Source organism: Lipophrys pholis (genome assembly GCF_963383615.2).
Source record: "Lipophrys pholis genome assembly, chromosome: 1".
NCBI classification, from domain to species: Eukaryota; Metazoa; Chordata; class Actinopteri; order Blenniiformes; family Blenniidae; genus Lipophrys; species Lipophrys pholis.
Genome location: NC_137635.1, coordinates 13,207,920 through 13,229,485, shown reverse-complemented (window position 1 = coordinate 13,229,485; position 21,566 = coordinate 13,207,920). Strand labels below are relative to the sequence as shown.

General features: G+C 41.7%; 1 protein-coding gene across 1 annotated transcript in view; it reads left to right on the top strand.

Moving 5' to 3' along the window:
• Window positions 1-4,136: 4,136 nt before the first annotated feature.
• Window positions 4,137-21,566, top strand: part of LOC308120285 (glutamate receptor ionotropic, NMDA 2C-like) — a gene marked incomplete at its 5' end in the record, with an annotated part of 43,843 nt that continues 26,413 nt past the window's right edge. The window contains 7 exons of the mRNA XM_080480799.1: window positions 4,137-4,142; window positions 5,520-5,760; window positions 6,647-6,738; window positions 16,742-16,807; window positions 17,986-18,174; window positions 18,911-19,251; window positions 20,838-20,952. Of these exons, the coding sequence (XP_080336925.1) occupies window positions 4,137-4,142; window positions 5,520-5,760; window positions 6,647-6,738; window positions 16,742-16,807; window positions 17,986-18,174; window positions 18,911-19,251; window positions 20,838-20,952 (1,050 nt within the window). The remainder of the gene's footprint in view (window positions 4,143-5,519; window positions 5,761-6,646; window positions 6,739-16,741; window positions 16,808-17,985; window positions 18,175-18,910; window positions 19,252-20,837; window positions 20,953-21,566) is intronic.

Below are 21,566 nucleotides of genomic sequence, written 5' to 3'. Positions count from 1 at the left end.
TCATCATACAAAATAAAACTTGCATGTAAACAATGGGAACATGACTGCTGTAGTTTGGATTAAATTATGGATCTGGGGGATAATCAGAGGATGTTGATGACTAATGAGGAATTTCTAGGGTCAGTTCAGGAAATGAAAGGCAGCATAAATGCCCACGCTGGGATTCAGACCTGCAGTCTGCATAAATGAGCTCCAGAGATTCCTGATGTTCCCTGCAGCTGTCAGAACGCCTCGCCTGCTACAAGTATGTGTTGACGAGAGGCTGGCAGTGTACCACGTTCTCACTAGCCCACTTTTATTCAACCCCTCCCCTCCCCCAATTAATGCACGCGAGTCGGTTTCAAAGGTTGTGGAGGAAAACGGCAAAGTTTGAGGCAGTCGTGTTGATAATTCTCTGGTGATGATGCTCATCCCATCAAGTAGATCCTCTGTACTCCTTTCCTCTCCACCCCCCAGGGACTCAGTATAGGGACTCCATCATATCCCAGCTAAGTAGTGAAATAACTGAATGTTTCCCTACTGTACAGTGTGTACAGTATCATATGTGTATTATTTTACAGGATGTCATTGGAACATTTTTTGTGGGGAGTAATATATAGATGATCAGGTGAAGAACTGTAGGATTATGTTATTTTAACAAAAAGCAGCAATGATAAAAAAAAAAAAAAACTGCAATAACAACAATAGTAAAAATGACAGGAATTAATAAGGCAAATATTGTAAGACAATGAATCAGTCCTACAGCTCATGTAAATGTGAAAAGACATTTATATTTGTGTGATGAAACCTGCTTTAACTTTAAGAGCTGAGAGGTAGCAATTTCTGAAAAAGGATATTTATCTATTTTAAAATGATTAATTTAATCACTTAATCAGAGGTTGAGCGGTTGAAGATATTCACGATCATTTAGGCCTCGTTTACACGGCGAAGTTTCCAGTGAAAACACATCGTTTTTGCATTTTTGGTTTAGAAAACTTTTGTGTTTGCATGGCAACGTTTTGAAAACGACGTCCATTTCCACAAAAACCACACATGCATGAGAAAAATACACTACAAACATTAACAATAGCGAATACTCAGACATTCTAGTGGACAGACGACCAAGTTGGATTGTTATTACAGTTAACTGTCAACTATAAAGCTACCAAATCCAGGAGAATCTGGACTGGGAGTCACGACGCTCCGGAGGAAAACATTGTTGTTATTGTCCATCGACTCGCACATGTGCAGAAGAACTATTTACTACGGCTGCGGTTCACGTGCATGGGAGGAGTGTTTCCTCATCCACATGGAGACGGAGTCGGAGTGAATTCAAAAAGTTGTGTTTTCAGTGGCTCCAATCATTGTTGTCGTGTAAACGGAAACCCCATACGCCGGAAAGGTTTTGTATTTTCACTTGAGAATGGAGCGTCAGTGAACCCCCAAAAAGCCTTGCTGATGCCACAATGTACTGTGGGAATATTTTTGTTGTCCCACAAATCAACACAACCAGACATCATGTTGCATTGATGTACCTTTTCTATTACTGTACCACCACTAATTGTTATCACTGCTGTATCCATTGAATCATCTTCGATACTGATTTATCCAGTTTAGTGTCTCGGGGTGACATTGTAGTCAGTTTTCTTCTAAAGTTAAAGGTTGTTACGCTATTTTGGTCCTGTTTTCTGCTGGTTAGTGTAACTCAGGGGTGTCAAACATATTTTAGTTCAGAAGCCACATTTAGTCTAATTTCATATTGCGCGGGCCTGACTGGTAAATTAGCGCCATAATAACCGTTAAATTGAAACTTTAAGTTTTTCTTTGATGTGGTGCACAGAATACAAAAAGAAAATGCTTTCTTTTATAAATTTTTATAATTGTCTAGGTGGTTTGGCCGGATTGTAGTCTCTTGCTCCGATTGTGGTGTTGGCAAACGGACCTCATGTCTGACACATGTGATTAACGCCATTACTGTTGTGCAAATGCCCCTCATAACCAACGAATTAGATGAAGAATTAAAAAAGATGCTGTCTTTTTAATAGCTATGATTTGAAAGAAAAACATCCTTAAATCCTTTCTTTCACCAGATAAGATGAAAGTTACACTCACACACTGACAAGGTATTAAAGTATTGGAGCCGAGGTTTGATTTGGTATTGGATTGAGATCCATCTTATTGCACATCACTGCCTCACACATTTAACTTTGAGAGATCAGTTAATGTCAAATGCATGTTCTTGGGCTGTTGGATGAAACTAAAGAAAACCCAAGAACATGCAAACTGGCTGCATCATCACATTTATTGACAACAGATAAGATGAATTTCTGCACAGAAGATCTGCACTCCGTTCAAACCCCCAATACTCATATAGTATGGTCTCTAGTAACCCTCACTGTATTTTTAGAATATTAGTTGTGTTGCATAGTTCAGCGTGCTACTTTCCTTCGTAATCCTTTCTATGTTGTAATTGCACTCTCGCCCCAATCTGGAGCAGACAGACCCACTCCTTTAATTTCCTAATAGCTATCACCTCCCACCACAGACCACTACTTAAACACACTGACACACACGCACAAACACACACACATACACAGCTACTCTGAGGCCCCATTATGATCCATTTCAGCAGAGATTACACTATTAAATGAACACTTGACCTGCTCTAAAGTCACATGACGCACGCGGTCACTGTTAAGTCCTCTTGTTGTTTCAAGCTTTTCATCAGCGCCACACAACTGTGTCCTTTCGAGTCTCCTTCTCATGCTTTTCACATTTTTTTCTCTTATGCCATAATTTCAAATCTGCCGTCATGTCTGTTACTGTTTTCCAAGTTCTCAACTCTTCCAGCTCAAACTCTTTCAAAAAAAACCCAGTGAATTGGTCTTTCTTTACTCTTGTGACAGACAAAAAAAACGTCTTGTAAATTACAAAAGAAAATGTAAAAGATTTAGTTAAGGATCAGTTTGCTGTGGAAAAAAAAAGCTCTTTCTTCCCCACATTAGTGCACAAACTGCTAAATTAAGACACACCCAGATGTGAAGCTTTCAGAAATGTTCGGAGATTCAAGGCTCATTTGGTGATTTCTGTGCATAAAGTATGAATATATCCAAGAATAGAAACATCTTTTAGTGATCTTTCATCCCTCTGGGTGTCAACTCGTTCACAATATTGATCTGGTAGAATTAGTCCAATGCACTTTGTGATTTGACAGATTATCGAAAATATAAAGTGCTGTTTGTTCAATGTCATTTACCTAGTGTGTGTGTGTGTGTGTGTGTGTGTGTGTGTGTGTGTGTGTGTGTGTGTGTGTCTTTTAATCTCCACTGAAGCCAAGTGGGTGGCGATTTAACAGATGCTGTATGCTTACATCAAGATATAATGATTCATCGGAGACAAGTGAAGTGATCTCAGTGAGCAAGCAATCCTGGGATTTACAAGAGAAAAGCTGCTCGTCTTTTGAGTCCAATCCAATTTTAGATTCTGAAATGTGGTCTTACGTGTATTTACCCTCAGATAAACTTCATGTGTGTATGGATTTAATGACAGTTTAAATGTCTAAATCTTCAAGTACATCACGATACGCAGATGATGCAATTGTATATCTAATCTTAGAAAAGGTTTAAACACTTTCTCACATTAGAGAAGAACCTTTAAAATATCTAACCTAGTGACTGATTGGTTTATAATTCCACTGTATCTAATAAAGATGACGTATTGCCCCACAGAGGTTCAAACTGTATATTCAATGCCACGAGCATCTTAAGCCCAGGAGCTTAAAACCTTATTAAAATGAATGATTGATATGCCAGGAGCGCGAGAAGTGTTGGAAGGGTGGGACACATTTCACTCAGTGTTGCTTTGAATCAAAGCTGAGAGGTGCTGTTAATTATCAGAGTGTCTCTGATGGCCGCAGATGAAACCGACACACTCGCTATCCAATACGTGTTTGTGTGTGTGTGTGTGTGTATGGAGAGCTTTATTTGCTATATGAAAGCCCACCTGCCTTTATTAGAGGTTCAAGGTTATTGATTCAATAAGAGAAGATCTTCAAACAGAGCATGCTCCATTAAAGCGTATTAATCCATATGCAGATGTTGAAACCATCAATGCAGCTAGTGGTTCAGTGAATGGACTTCTAAAATTAGGTGCTGATCATGTCGGTGACCCATGGTGGAATAATGCAACATGAGGCACCCAAACATTTTTTTTTTTAATCAGAATTTCAAAGGAGGTTTTTTATTTTTCAAAATTAGATTACTTTATAATTTCCACAATTGGGGCAAATTCTTTGAGATTGATTTATGCATCTCTATTTTGGGCATGATAATTGATACATAATAAAGGTAAATAAGGGACACATTTTAAACTTTTCACACCACTGAATCATTTGTTGAGGGATTCCGTTGCTCAGGCGTTACTATGATGCTGTATTTCTACATGTGGTTTGGAGTGAAGTGCATCCTGCAATAAATCGATGGAGGTTTGATCCCAGGGACAAACATCCACTAGAAAGCCAATAGAGAGAAACAATGATATTCAGAACGAGGGGCAATTTGAAGTCAGCAATTTACCTCAATGTTTGTAATGGACAGAATCCACAGACAATAAACTGAAAGGGTTTACGTTGGTCCTCCATCATAGTGTTTGGATATTCTTATCTATACACCTACAATGAATTTTATATTTGATGCTCTTTTAATAGTTTTTAATAATGGTTTGTGTATATTGTGTACGTATACCTTCAGTCTAATCTGGATTTTCGTGCCTCAGTTTCTCTGTTGTCACCCAGCCGTCTTTTGGGTTCTCTTGGTCGGAGTACTCAGCAGTTTCTGTCACGCAAGTGTGAGTTCCTACATTTTTGGCGATGGATTGATGACATCATAGCAGAGAGAGGCGGGATGGAGTAATGTAATCTGATCCCACTGATGAGGGGCAAGTCCTGTGTGTGACAATTTTTTGGCATTCTGTGCCGTGTGTGTGTGTGTGTGTGTGTGTGTATGTGTGTGTGTGTGTGTGTGTGTGTGTGTGTGTGCTTATGCTGATTCAGAGATGTGTAGAGATGGAGAGGTGATTACAGTCATGACACTGGGGGTTGGATTATGGGGGATTACATGCACGCACACTCCTGGTATAGACACACACACACACACACGCACACACACACACACACACACACACACACACACACACACACACACGAGTCTAAACGCAGGGCTAATACTGTGATACAAAAGGGCCAGAATGAGAGAGAGAGGGGGACAAACCAGGAGAGGGAAATTATGGGATGATATGTGCTGATGGATTATGAGGCCTTACGTCAAAAACATCATAAAAGTGAAGCAGCGTATATTTGACCGCTGCTCTTTTCCTTTCATTCTCCTTTCCTTCTCTCCTTTCTTCCTATCCCTTCCAGGCAGTAGGCTGCCAACATGGCCAACCCCAGAGGACACCCTCTTCCTTATCCTTGGCCCCCGCTCCTCCTCCTCCTTGTCTCCCTCCTCCTCCTCCTCCTCATCTCCTCCCCGCTCCCCCTGCAGGCCCGGCCGCTCCTCCTCCAGTCCTCCATCAACGTAGCGGTCGTGTTCAGTGGCTCCAGCTACCAGAACGAGGTCAGAGGTCGCCTGAGTGGGGAGAACTTTGTGGACATGCCGGTGGTGGTCAGCCCCGTCACCGTGCTGGTCAACGACACAAACCCCCGCGACCTGCTGACGCGCCTATGCGACACCATGGCGACCGAGAAGCTGCACGCCGTGGTGTTTGAGGACGACGTGGGCTCGGGTGCTGGCGCTCAGGTGAAAAAATAAATTATGCTTTTTTTTTTTCTTCTTTTATTTTTTGTGCCAACACATCCCCTCAAGTGTCACGGTGTTCATTCACCCACATCCTTCTCCTAAAGCTGCCCAAGGAAACACTTATGTAAAAAAAAAAAAAAAAACATCTGTCCTGCCAGCTTGAATCACAAAGAGCGAACTAATTGAAACACCAAGCATGTGCTTTCTTTGCTGAAATTAAATTATGGCATCGGTATGGGTTACACTGTTAAAAGACAAAGGACATCAAATTACCAAACGAAATGGCAGATAGTTGTCTAAACAGCCCTTCTTGGGGAACGGATATACAAAATACCTTTAATTTGAAAGTATTATTTTTTTATTCAATTATTTCAGTGACATGAAACTAAATTTTATAATAATTCAGTTACAAGTGTTACAAACTAGAGTTTGAAACTTTAAACCTGTCCAAAACGTTTTTTCTTTAAGCGGCCAAAAATCCATCCATCCCTTTTCTAGTCGACGTAGACCGTTTGCCGGTTCACCACAGAGAGACAAACACTCCAATTCACTCAATTCAAGAAAAAGTTGTGATTTCAGTGACGCCGTATTTCTGTCCATTTCCAGGAAGTTTATGGATAAGTTAAAAGTTATCATTGACTGTTCCTTTCTTCTCTTGATACAAGAACTCTCCTTCTTGACGTCACATCCTCTGTTGGAGTTTTTGATAAATTGACACATACAAGTATAAAAGGCCGACTTTTATCTGTTTTCGTTCATTCGCAGAGCATGAATGAGTCTCACAAGGTTTACCTGTAATTTGGCACGGGATGTGCATTTTCCTCTATTTACAAAAACTACATGTGATGCTGGTTGTTGTTTTCAGGTGGCAGAAGTGGCACAAATCCTGGACTTCCTCTCCACTCAGACGTCTCTGCCCATCGTGGGGATCAGCGGCGGCTCTGCAGTCGTCATTCCATACAAGGTACTGTCAAAGTAATGAGTGGATCGCTGAAATCAAAAGTGAATGGGTTACCTTTTTGCAAATTCATCAACATATTTCCTGGTGTACAACAAACAATGTGTAATATAATATAAACTCTGCAGATTCAGCCGCTCGTCACAGCCTCCTGTCTTCGGCAGAATACTTTTGCACTGGCATCATTCAGCTTAAAACAACTTAAGTAGGTCAGAGTGGTGAAACCTACTTTGGCGAGCAACTCTCCCTGCATGCAAATATTTGGATATGAGCATACAGATGGGTGAATTATCAGCGATGACTGCAGCTTTCGACCCTCATCAGCCCCTGTTAAAAAGTCGGCGTTGTGCGAAGAGAAACTTTGCGATGGGGAGACGAGTGCTACAGGCGATCTGCGCCTCAATCAATCATCCCAGTGCACTTGAAGAGCAGCAGGTTTTTCCTGCTATGATTTAGCGTGTATCTCATTGATGAATTGAGACGAAGAGCAGCGAGCTGTGTAGTTAGTTGTAAAGAAGAGATTGATGACGCCAGATGGATTCTTAATCTTATACTTTTTCCTCCACTTTTAAGTTGTAAAATGGCTCCAACCCTCCTTCCTTCCTCCCGTGCTGCACGCTTTCTGCTCCTCTCCCCTCCCTTCCTTTAATTGCCTAAGTGCTATCTTCAACACCTTGTATTTATAGAACCAACTGTCACACATAGAAACACACATGCAAATGAACACGGTCACATATGAGAGCGGGCGTGCACACTGACACACACTAACACACACACACAAACGAATGCATTCCTTCACTCATCCACCAGAAGACAAAAACCAAAAAGCACGGCTACGAATGGTGGATCTCAAACCCCCCCCCCAATCCCCCCCCAAACCACACGCCCTCCGAGCGACATTTTGTAAACCAGAGCATGTTGTATTTATCAGCTTCCTGTTAATCAAAAGGTATCTGCAGATGTCACGTCATAGACGGGAATTAAACAGGAGGAGCTGTAGCTGCGGGAGGGTGATTGATTTGCTGTATTTTGATGGCGGAGCGAGTGAGTAAGAGGCAGGGAGACGAGAAAGATGCTTCGATGAAGCTCTGCTGACAGCTGCCCGAAGGCAGTGTTTTACTGTCTCACAGATAAGTCTCCCTTCTCTTTTTCCCACCAGTGGAATATTCGATCTTGTTCATGCCAATTTCATTCTTTAACATTCCTTCCACTATTCTATGTTTTATATTCCCTTTCTCTTCCTTCTCATCAACTTGTTTTTATCAATAACTTTTCTGTCCACTTTCTGTTTTCCTGCTCCAGCTGAATCTGAATCTGAATCACAGCCTGTGGCTACAAAAAACCTAAAATCCTGTGTTCCTCTGAGCCCCGCGGCGCTCCAGGAAACCATTAAAATGCCGATTAACATCCCATTTACGCAATGCTTCAAGTGGAAACGCATCATTTTTGTGGTCTCCTTTCAGAAAAGTTCCACCTTTATACAGCAACGTTTTGAATACAACGTCTGTTTACATGGAAACAGCAGAAACGCTAAAAACGATGTAAATGTCATGTTGGGCCACTAGTAGGTGCTGCTGTTTGTTTTTGTAATGAAACCACACACACAGGCTGCAGAGAACAAAACGCTATAAACACTAACAATGGGTGTACACAGACATTCATATGGACAGACGACAACATTGGATTGTTATTACGGTGACTGTCAACTATAAAACTACCGAGTCCCAGGAGAAGATGAACTGGGAGTCGATACTCTGGAGGAAACATTGTTCTTATTGTCTAGCTACTGAGCATGTGCAGAAGAACTATTTACTATGGCAGTGGTAAATGCGCAGTTTTCAGAAAGTTCCATTTTTAGTGCCTCAGAGCAAGTTTTCTGTTTTCACTTGAAAAAGTCGTGTAAATGGGAGACTGATATTGACCCTCAATGGTCGGATAGAGTGGAGATGTTTAATTGACACGGAGAACCCTGGACAGCTGAACCGCCTGTCCAGGGTCAGTTGGGATCTGAGCGGCAGTTGTGTGAAAAGTAATCGCTAAAACGCGTAAACCGCCAATAGCACCACGGCCATTGCAAAGGAATCTGTTGACTGTGTTGAAAACTCATCAGGAAGCTTCTGTTGATCTCCCTAAAGACGGAAAAGAGTTGGCAAGTTACAGAGACAGAGACTTGACCTTCATTTACCTCGCTGGGTTTTGTTACTCTCATGATGAAGCCACCAGCATGAAAGCAACATGGCTTGTGCAGCGGAGGGAGGCGGAGGGAGGAGGGAAAGGATGTAGCCTGTCTCTTGTGATTTGAACCCAGGTCGACTGTTTAATGTGTCACAGACTCCAACATGTTTCAACAACTGGCCGGACGGCTCCGTTTCTCCAGCAGTTTTTTTAACGCGCCAAAGTATTTAAGGCAGTGATCGACAACTTTGGATTAATAAAGTCCTTGCTCTTTCACCTATTTGTGTGATAAAGGACCCAAAATGTTGAGCTCTCTATGTTTACGTGGCACAAAGACTAAAGTCTCCTCCTCTCTAAATACTTCAAACATGTAAAATAAAAAAAGACACAAAACAAACAGAAGAATATCTTCATGAATAAGCAAATGTAGAGCAGGCAACAATCTGTCTTCGACATGTGCTAATCTGAATATACATCTTTGAAAGGGTGTAGGAATAAGTGTAAAGTTATTTAATCCCACCTCTGTGCATCTTTGTCATGAACTTTATTTTTAAGTTTTTCCTAATTAAACATCAATGTCATGACCAAACCCTGCACTTTGCCAGAATCACCTCTTTATTGCTCTTTTTAAACTGAATTAGGTGTGATGTTTATGCACATATAATAGTTTTACTCCACAGATGTCTTTAACCGTGACTTTCCCCTTTAATCGTGACCTTTCTCTCTTTCGCAGAACAAATTCTGAATGTTACCTAACAATATGTTATTCTTTATACATTATTTGAATAGTTTTAAACTCCACAAGGTCCATGAATTTTAAACTTTTTGTTTGGAAAAAATAGCAGATTGTTCACTAAAACCACCATTGTTAACGATTCTTATTGCTCTTCTTTTTTCTTTTTTTTTTTTGCTCTCCTTCGTCGTCATGGAGAAAGAAAAGCTTGCCAGAGGTGTCTGGCACAATGGGACAGGTGGATTGGACAGAGGAAGACATATGCGAGAGTGCGCGATTCTCTTAAGGGATAAAAGAGCATCAATAGTGCTTGATTATCAATCGCCTGATGATGATGATGAATATCTTTGATGGCGGATTTAAAAAGAAGCAGCAGCCGCCCGGGCCGCCTATTTATGGTTTTCTGTCTCAGTGATCCTTCTATGGCAAGCGAGGAAGGAGGGAAGGAGACAAAGATGAAAAGATTGAAGGGAGGAGAGGAAGTGCGTCTTTTGTCAGACGCCACATACATCAAGCAAAAAGCGAAGAGGAGGAAATGAGAAAGCGTAAGGAATGGCTGAAAAAAGGCATAAAGACTGTTCAATAAGGGCCCGCGAGGGGAGGGGAAAAATATTGCGACTCTCTCTGAGGAGTTGGAAATCAGAGGTTGAGTGTGTTTTCTCGTTTCTCTGCTCTTGGCTGTTTGGAGAGATGGTGCAGTGTGCCTGGTGATCAATAGGGGGTGCTGCTCCCAGACGTCGAGCCAGGGGAGAAGAAGAGCAGGAGGCGACTGGCAGAAGGGGGAGAGGGGATTCAAAGGGAGGGTGATGACACCGCTGATGAGGCTGCAGGGGACACAGCAAGAAACTTGAACAAAGCTTTCATTGGTTCTTCCACAATGAATAATATTGTGACAGCAAGAACTGTCATCATTATGTGGGGTATTGTACGTAGAATTTTGAGAGAAAAATGAATTTAATCCATTTAGAAATGTGGCTGTAACTTAATATGTGGAAAAAGTGAAGCGCTGTGGTTGCTTTTACAGAGAAAATAAAAACAACAATTCCTCGTGAGCAAGCAGAGGAGACGGGGAAAAGGAAAATCTCCCTTTTTTAACTGGAAGAAACTTGCAGAACCAAACTCAGAGGTGGAGACTTTCTCCAGAACCGGAACCTCTTCTACATCATCTGTTCCTTTCGAGGCTGTAGTGTATAAACAGAACAGAGTGAAACATTCTCCACGTCTGTTGGCCCTCTGTGCTGGCACTAAGTTGTAGTGCCACTGACAATAAAATGACATCATGTCTCAAATATTTCTCTATTTCTATCTTGCTTTATTTTTTTTTTAAATTACACATGTTCATGTTTCCTCTTTAGTTTTTGTCCGTTTCCGTGGATGCAGAAGAAGAAAAAGAATATGAAACATTAGAATATAAACGTAACCAGCTCAGAATACAAAGTGACAAAGGTAAAACACCAATTCATAATGCACCCAAATTACATTTTTAGGTTTTTAAAGTATGAAACTGGCATTTCCTTCAAAGTCCAAAGTCTGGTTTTCTTCCACAGTCCACAACCTTTAAAAATGTGAGTGTGCATAACTGTCTCTCTCTTTGTGGTGTAGAAAGTGGATATATGGATTTACCCGAATTGAAAAAAACACAGATTTAAAGATAACACACCGTTCAATGTGTTTTAATCAGTTCCCAGTCGGTATGGCAGGTCCTCTTTCAATCTCAAGGTTGCAGGTTCAATCCCCCATCTACGAGCTGTGCCAATATTATGGGTGAACGTGACAAATAATGTAAAACACTTTGGAGATTGTCGACCCATTTAACCCTGCAACTGCAACTGCCTCAGTGACAGAGCAACTTCCCTTATGATTGTTTGCAGAAACAACCGAAGCTTAGTCTTTCTGGCGTTGTTGGTCTCATTAGTAATCTCCTACCTGATGAGAGTTTAGACCTCTGTGCATGTCGACCCTCGGAACTGATAGAGAGAAAGAAATTCAATCCAAGCATTAAAAAAAAACATTTTGTTTTATCACATACCAGAAACTGAGTTTCAAAAATCAAACCTGTTTCCTGGACTCGGCGACACACTAAACTCTTAAATAACACGATGATCAATCTCAATATTACAGTTTTCACCAGGTTTCCCGGAAAGAAGGCTTTCTGAAAAGCACTGCTGCTGTTGTAACACCGGCAGGCTCACATAACAATAATACAGTGAATATTGTTTTCCTGGTTGATGTGAAACATTTTGTCAGTGGAAAAGCTTAATTGACTGCAGTCATCTGATATCAAAGGCGACTACGAAACGTCTGTTTTTGAGGAATTGCACGGTGAGCATTTGATCCTTTCACAAACCGGCGTTTGTTTGTTCCAGTTACCGGCATCAGACAGTGGATGGTCGTGGTTGTAGGCGATGATAAACAAAGCCGACAGCTTTTCGTGTACGGCAGTGAACAAGGAGACGTGAAAGTACGGCTGAAGCTCGGAAAAGGTTGAGCTCCGAGTTTAAGATCATTGATTACGATTTGAAGCTTGTTGATTATATTCCAGTCTGATGGCTGCTGTGGTCTGAGGTCTCTCTCTGCCGTGAGATAGTGGACCGAAGTCATGTGACCAGTCTTATTGGATCACAGTGTACATTTCAGTTTTTTGGGGGATATGAGCGTTACTGTAGCCAGGGTGACCCGGTTCCTGTGTTAGTCCCTCTGTCCCTCAGTCTCCTCTCAGCTCCCTTCTGGCTCTCTCTCTTGGCCTCGTGATCCAGAAACCAGAAAAATCTATAAGCAGGTCATGACGAGCCCAGAGCCGCTGCGTTCCCTTTGGATTCCGTTTTTTAAAAAAAATTTTTGATCACTGGGAGTAAAACCACATTAAGTTTGACAGCAGGCCCCACTGATAAGGCAGTGAATGAAACCAGTAATACCAGGGCTGAGACGATAGGGGCCACAGGGACGGTAGAAAAGGTTCCTCAGAGTCAAGATGTGACCGCAAATACTTTAAATGTTCACTTTCTTATCAAACTGATTGAAATCTTTCTGATTCGCGGTTCAGACTGTCCAAATAAAGTAATCACAATGTTGCGTTGGATTATATGCACCAAGATGTGACCCGTTTAATTTCATTGGATAATTCCCATAATGCTTTGCACTGTGAGGTCCGGAAGCCCGCCAGTATCAAAAATGAAATGTTGGTGGTGCTTCACCACTGCGACATCATAGAGACATTTTTTTGGTTCAAATTATAATCAGGAACAGACGAGCACAGGGTGCAACGTGGGTTATTTTGCTACTGCTCCCGCTATCTTTCTCAAAACACCCGTGTGTGCACGTGGTCACGTCGTGACGTATATTTCCGTTTTGCTGCGACTTTGTCATCTCATAATCCCGGCCGACATCCAGATTATTAGTATGTTGCTTGAATTATAAGACTTTCTTATCGGTCTTCCTTGCTTGTCCGAGCTCTGTCTTGTGGCATCTGTGTCGTGTACAGTGGGCAAAGAAATAGTGCCTTCGAATTCCCATTTTAGAGTGTGGTGATTCTTTCACCCATACAGTCTTTAACTCCACTTGGCGTTGTTTGAAAATCTGAGACGATTGTCATGGAGTCGAGAGGACGACGTTCACCAGCGATTCACAGCAGAGCTGCTCTGCTCCATATTCTCTTCATATCTAAGAACTGTTGCTCAGTTAATTAGGTGACCTTGACTATTTTACTTCAGAGTGTACCCAGGGTCACTGGTGTCCAAACTTTATATGAGCTGTTAAAAAAAAAAAAAAAGAAAGAAAAAAAAGAAGACATCCGTGTGTACAAAGTGCTTGTGTCCACATTTAAGTGAGCATCTGACCGACATCAGTCTCTCCGCCGAGAGGAGGTACGGCACAAAGATCTCCTCGTGGGAGGAGAGAAGCGTGTGAGCAGCCACCATGTCCACCATCTTCCTGTCACATTACCATACGCTCCTGCAGTAGGACTGCTAATTACGCCCGTGTGTGTGACAGCCACACCACCAAGGTGGCGAGAACAAGACGGCTGGGGGAAGTGGAGGACTGGGGGGGGGGGGGGGGGGGGGTGGGGGGGTGCAACTCCATCTCCTCATGTGGGTGGGTTACTTTGAGAGTCATACATGGAATACATGATAGTTTTATTGGAATTCTTGTTTGATTTCACCGTCGGAGGAGAAACGTGAGCATTTTCTCATTGTGTTTGATATGTAATTTGATACCGCTAATTGGATAGTGATAAAACACTCACTGGACCAGCGGAGTCGCTGCATTAATAGTTTATTTAATAGCTCAGACGCAGCTAATTGGATTTTAATGGCGCTTCTCTGGAATGATGCACTTCACCTCACTCCGGCATGTCAGCTGAAGTGGGGCCCTATACTTAACCAGGGCTGCCAATCCCGAGCTACTTCTTTATTTATTCAGCGACAGCCCGAAGCGCTTGTTTGCCGCTATTTTTATTGCTATTTTGGTGCCGAGCCCAGTCAGTGGTCCGGTGACATTTCAGCTCTGGAGGTGAGTCTCAAACAAGCTCAGACGGAGATAAAACTGGTAAAACTGAGTGAAGGAGAGTCTAGCTGTGATATTCCTGTGGTATTCCTCGGGCGGCGGCGCTCTCTGGGGCATTGTGGAGCCTCTGAGCTGTGGGAGAGAGAGAAGAGCAACAGGAAGGAGGGATGACAGTTAGTCACCTCTGAGACGAGAACAGATGAAGAAGATCTGAGACCTGTTCCCAAATGGCACTTTGACTCTCTCTCTCTCTCCCTCTCTCCCTCTCTCTCTCTCTCTCTCCTTATACATGTCTACCGTCTAGTAAGATTTTTCACACTCATATTTCTGTTCACAGTTCACAATTGCAGTAACCACCAGCAACCCAGAAATGTTTTTGGGACAATTACAGATGACCTACATTTATGGACAAATATTCATTTCCACGCCCAAATCTGACCCTTTTTAAATTTTTTTATTATTGATGCGTGTTTCATCTACAAATCACCGTCTATCAACACAAAAGCATCAAGCGTGCAAGAAAAAAAGATTTTCAGTAATCTGTAATAAATGGTACTTTTCCATAATATTACACCTATAATACTGGGCTCAGATGGATCTTTGACGTCTGTCAATAACATTACATGTGACTAAGATTTGTGCCTGATAAACACACCAGTGACACTTTCGTAACTCGTGCGCAAGCTTGTAAATGTTTGTTGTTAAAGGTTTACTGACGAGATAAACTTGTGATTCTATCATCAAGTTTTCAAGGACGTCCCACCATAAAGTGACGACGGAGGTTTCCATGACAGTTATCAATATGATGACAGGCACAGATATGAAAGTAACACGTTACCACCACACTGTGGCTGGTTGTGAAGTGAGCGTATTCTCTGCCAGAGCTGAGATCCCTGATAAGGGTTTGAGCACACTGATAATAAGAACGATCCATCGCAATGCGAGAAGACAGCCGCAGCTCAAACATAGTGAATAATGACGCCGATCTCATGTTCATGGTTCATTATTCCAAACAAACCCAGTCACGAGAATTAAAGACACACAGATGTTTGAGATGAGGAAACAGGAGGCCTAACATGGTGGTTATAAGAACCAGGCACTAGATATTACTGCACAGTGGATATTGAGCCAAGTGAGGATAATTGAAATTTGTACATTTAAAAAGGAAGCCGGCGATTCTGGATTCCTGTGATGTAGAAGCATCATACTTTGTAATGAGAAACATCAAGAAACAGACAATGTGGGCCTAATCTGCAGAGTCGAATACCTTGTTTACGTGACGTTTTCCAGTAAAAACATAAAACTTTGATAGTGTTTTGGATATCTGAAAATGCAACTTTTGGAAAACTGTCTGACTCTGTCTCCATGGAAACCGGGGGAAAACACAACTTTTTGAAAATGCTGCAACAGCACATGTGCGCCATGGTCGTAGTAAATACTGTAGTTCTGCGTGGGTAGATAGACAATAACAACAACGTGTCCTCCAGAGTGGAATGGCTCTCAGTCCAGATTCTCCGGGGACTCGGTAGTTCTCTAGTTGACAGTCACTGGAATAACAACCCAACTTGGTCATCTGGCCATACGAATGTCTGTGTAAATGCCATTCTTGATGTTTATAGCGTATTGTTCTCTGCACGCATGTAGTTTCATTCCAAAAACAAACAACAGCGCCAACTGGTGGCCTGGCATTTTAATTCCATTGTTTTCAAAATCTTACTGTGTAAACGCAAGAAATGCAAAACGATGCCTTTTGACTTGAAACTTCATGTAAATTGGGCCTAAAGATCTGTAGATTAAGATTAAGATTATTCATTACTGGTTTTAATGTATTCATTTCATCTCTTTTAAAGTATTTCTTTTATAAAAGTATTTCTTTTATACCTTTGTAAAGCTTCTCTATATTTCTTTCTTTTCGTTCATTTATTTGTAAATCATTGTGAACTGGCCTGTGTTTGAATGGTGCTCTATAAATACGTTTGCCTTGCCGAAATAACCACACCTGAACTTATGATTTGCATCTTTATGGACTTGCCAGCCTTTAAGGACTGTGGATAAAGTAAAAAACAAACAAAAAAACCCTTGTTAATCTGCTTGCCCTTGTCTAAGTCAAACACTTTTCCTCCATTTGCCGCATTTCTATAATTGGTTTGGGCGGCTGGACACTCAACTTTTAACACGGATGGTTTTACAACCCATGATAGGCTTACTTTGGATAAAAAGACAAATTATTCACTGAGCTTGAGGTTTCCTCCAAATTTGAACGTTGCGCTGCTGTAACGGCGCCGAAAAGAGAAGCAGCAGCCGAGTTAATCTGCTCGTGTTGTGACAAGCTGTGCGTCTACAGGTTCCCTCTGCCGGTTTACTGCGCTCTCGTCTTCTCAGGTGAAGAATATGTCATGACCCGAGGGCCCACGAAACTCATTCAGAACTTATAATTCATCTTCAGAAGTACATGTTTAACAGCTTTTTCATAACCTCGTCTTGACAGCAAACATCAACCCTGCTGATGGATCGAGCTCTGGAGCTGCTTCTGCATCATTTGCCTTTCCACCCATGACAAACTGAATCATTACACGAGACCTTTCTCTTGGTTTGCAGGCGGAGGGATCGTCCTTCTTGCAGATGGGGGCTTCTTTAGAGCAGCAGGTCCTCGGCATGTTCAAGGTACAGAAATAGACTTTGTTAACAAAAGGGACCTCATTGAAAGTCCGGAGCTGTTTATGCAAATCAGGCTGTCAGTAATAACTGCAAATCTGCAAGACCAAGTCTTTAATTTCACCCAAGTTGCAGCCTTGGAAGAATTTGTAGGAAAATGTTGATGGTTTTAAACTTGTTCAACAAGTCAGAACTACCGGTTAACTACATTTGATGGGATGCATTTAAAAGGACAATAAATGGTAATTCTGTTTTTTAGCCAGTTTGTTTAATCAGAATTGGAATTGAAGGTTTAAAACTAAATGTAGCCAATTCGTGAGTGTTGAACTGCAGCTTCATGTTTAACATAAAAGTTTTTAATCCGGTAAATTTCATTCTTTAGGCTCCATTTACACGACAAACGCTTTCAAGTGAAAACTGACAACTGCAATTGTGTTTTGGGGGTCTGTTTGCGTGACAACAGTACTCAAAGTCACTGAAAACACAACTTTCTGAAAATGCTACTTTCCAAAATGCAACATTTTGAAAATGCGCCATCAAAACGGGGGAAATGCAACTTTTCTCAACCATTGTTAAGGTTTATATCGTATTGTCCTCTGCACAAACGTGTGTGTATTTTCATGACAAAAACAACCAACAGCAACAACTCTTGGCCCGGCATGTTAACTACATCGTTTGAATTTTAAAACATTGCTGTGAAAATTTCTGAAATGAAAACAAAAAAAATTCCCCTCGATACATTTTCACTTAAAACATTGTCACGTAAACTGGGCCTAAATAATTACATCCCTGAGAGTGTGTTGTGTTCTTATGTCTATCAAACAGTTTTGAGTGACTTGTAGAAAAGCATTTCAACTTTTTATTTGATCTGCTGGTTTATTGGTGAAAGATAAAGACAGTCCAAACAACATTACTCAGCATTATTTGAGTGCAGCAGAAGGACTATAAGTTCTCTTTGGGGAAAAATTGGTTGCTGTTAAAGACCAAAAACAAAACAAACATCCCCGCTTGCAATACCATGTGTTTTCTCCTAAAATGTTGCATAAGTGGGTTCTTAATTATCAGTGATAAATCTTTTAAAACGCATGTTTTTGGGCTGTGGCAAGAAACTAGAGTACTTAATAATATTCTTCTGTAATATTTTGTAATCAATATGGGTAATATTTAACTCATATTCTTGATTTCAGATGATGGAGGAGTATGACTGGGGCGAGTTTGCAGTGATCACCAGCTTGCTGCCAGGCTATGACACCTTTGTGGATATAATTGAGACCTACACAGACACTTCCTACTTCCTGTGGAACCTGCAAGATATCTTGTCTCTGGAAATGTCTGTCGGGGCCAGCGACGCAAAGACCAAACGTGTGCTACAGCAGGTAGGACCACAAAACGCAGCGAAGGTTTTCGGTTTTCACTTGAGAATGCCATAAGCGGCACATCATGGTCACGTTTTCCAAATATACAAAGCTTTACTTTCAGAAATAATCATAATGTTCATTTTTGGATTATCCCAACACAAAGCCTTCAGTATATTCAAGTTGTAGCCGGTTATATGTTAACCCAGTAAGTAGGGTTAGTTAAAGCATCAAAGCTCTTTTAGGTCTATTTAACTGTCTGCAAATAAAGTTGAATTGTAGGAGACATTTATAGTTTATATATTTAAGCAAAAATTTGTTCTATTTTGTGTTCTATTTATTTCTCTTATATGATGCTTTTCTTCAGCTTGAGCAGTCCCCAAAAGGTCTTTACACTGTTATTCACATTCACCCATTCACACACCAATGCAAGGTGCTCAATCATCCATTGGGAGCTGTTTGGGTTTCAGTGTCGCGCTCGAGGATACTTCGGGGAATTGAGCCTGCAACATTCCCATAGAGAGACAACCTGCTAATGTCAAATACATCTAAATGTGGCGTCTATTAAAAAAACAGAAACACAAAAAAAGAGGGCCCTCCTTTACATAAAGGAGTCAAAATCCTAAAGATTTATTAAATATGAATTTCAGGAAATGATTCATGATTAACAAACCCGATGTTTTTCTCCCAGAGAGAAGTTTTTGGCAGTCAAACTTCCCCTGCTTCTGTTTCTTCCTCCCCCCCCCCCCCCCGGCAGGTGGACTCTCAGGTCCTGCTGGCGTACTGCTCCCACGAGGAGGCGCAGTACCTGTTTCGCCAGGCAGCCGAGGTGGGCCTGCTGGGGCCGGGCTACATCTGGATCCTCCCCAGCCTGGCCGTGGGCAACCCCGACAGCCCTCCGCCCGACAGCTTCCCCATCGGCGTGATCGGTGTGATCACCGACCAGTGGAGGAAAAGCTTGCGGCAGAGGGTGAGGGAGGGCGTCGCCATCGTATCCAAAGGCGCGGAGAGTTTCAAGAAGCAGTACGGCTTTATACCCGAGGGACACGGCGACTGCAACAAACTGGCAAAACACTCAGACAACAATACTCTGTTCAGGTATTCAAAGGATTCAATATATCTACTGCTTGATTGGTCATACTAGCCTCTTTTTGTTTAGTTTCATTAAGGAGACCTTTTTCCTTGGATTTTTGGTTTGAAGGACGTTTGTCGAAGGCTCATTGTGCATGCAGAGGTTGCTCCGCATGAGGCAGTCCATAGAGCAACGACACAGAGGGATCAGACAAAGACCATAGCAGAATAACAAGAGCAAAGGTCAAACCTTTAATGAGAAAAGACATGACATGTCAAGTAAAGCTAGAACTGGAGACAAGTCGGTGATCAAGGGCACACAAGGACAAAAAGAGACAAACTGGTAACAAACAAGACAACGAGAAGCTTCACTGAGATAAAGACTCAGAGTGGGAGCTCGATGAAACTTGGTTGTGAACAAACAGGACAAGTGAAATCGCATTGTTTTTGGCGTTTTCGCTTACGAAAGCGAAGAGGAAAATGAGGCTGTTTTTGTAATAAAACCACAAACACAGGCACAGAGAACAATACGCTATAAACAGTAACAATGGCAGTACGCCAACATTCGTAGGGACGAACAACAAAGTTGGACTGCTATTCTGGTCCCAATGTTGCAGCAGTAGAAAAGCACAATATGAGTAAAATTAATTTGCCGTTGATCATTTGTTATTGTCCATCTACCGAACGTGTAGCAGCATCTGAGAAAGGTTGCCTTTTCCTCGGTTACCTTGGGAGTGTTTTTCAAAAAGTTGTGTTTTCATGGGGAACCCGTTGTCGTGTAAACGTACACCCAAAACGCTATGAAATTTTTTAAAGGTTTCACTTCAAAACATGGTTAAACGTGGCATAATTGACTACCTCCTGAATATATTCACCATATATGAGTGATTTGCTCAGTTCAGTTGGTTTCCAGAATCAAAATTCTTCTTCATGTCCTACTCTGAGTTCAAAACTCAGTTTTGCTGACAAAGCTTTTCTTCCCCCCTGAAAACTCAGAAAATCCCTTCTTTCAGGTCTCTCGCAACTTTTCTCATTATCTGAAAATATATCATCATACACTCTGTTTTTTAATTCTTAAAAACTTTTGCTCTTGTTTGTTATTAGCATCTATTCAAGCTTCGAAGCCCCAGATTGAAGGGTTTCTCTAAAGATCATTAACGCTGCGTTAAAATAGAGTCAACTTCTAGATTTACTGCCTATAGCACACACACAGAGAGTCATCGTTACGGGTGCAAGTAGAGAACTTTATCTTTTAATCTCACCAGCACGGGGCGTCAAGTGAAAGGGTGGTGGTCTGAAATGCAAATCGCTCTGGATTCATTATTCATAGTTGAGTCTATCATGGATTTAAGAGACAGCAAAATCACTGTGCAGGAACTCGGCGCTGTCCGGCCAATCACCTGCTGCTATCATCACCTAATGAGCTACTTCCAGTCTCCCACGGTAGATTAAAGCTTCCTGGGAGAGCTTTACATTTAATTAGGAGGTGATCGCCGGGTGTGCGTTTATCCATGTAAATGAATATGCAAATTATGTGCAGAACGTTTGAGTCAAAAGTTTCTTGATTGTGAGATTTATATTTGTACGTCATAAACAATAAACATTTCTTGCAGGAACATGCTGAATGTGACGTGGGAAAGAAGAGACCTGTCCTTCAACAATCAAGGCTTCCTCTCCAACCCTTCCATGGTCATCATTGCTTTGGACCGGGAGCGACTCTGGGACAAGGTATGGAGGATTAAGACCGAGTCAAACAACATATTGGAGCAGGCACAGCAAGCGTTGACGTGGTTATGGGGATTATTTTTCTGACCGTGTGAGTCAACACAAGCACGGTGTTACCGTGACCACGATCTGCTCCCACTTACGACCAATAAATGCCGTAGAAATCAATGGGGTGATCACAGCAACGACACCAAAGCAAGAGTGAGCCACTTCCAGAAGAGGTAAAATGCTGGACCGCGTCCATATTCTCCATCTGCCACCATTCGGAGGTTTTCCATGCCGAGAAACACCACAAAGAGAAAGATGCTGTTCTTGGTTTGCTTCGTTTAGAGTGATATTGTGAAGTCAATCGTACTGAGGTACACTAGTTATTAAAACTCGCCCCTTTCCTGGGAGGATTTCTTCAAGAAACCATGACCAGATTCTGGTATCTGTGTATAAATCTTCCTCCGTTTCTCACAAAGTCATTCTTTAAGAAACTGGACTCAATATTCGAGAATCTAATTTGGGGTTTCAAAACCCACAGAATGTTGGAAAGTAATTCCGTTCACACAATGTTTTCACTTGAAAACGTAAAACTTTCATTGCATTTTGCGTGTAAACAACAATGATGGGGA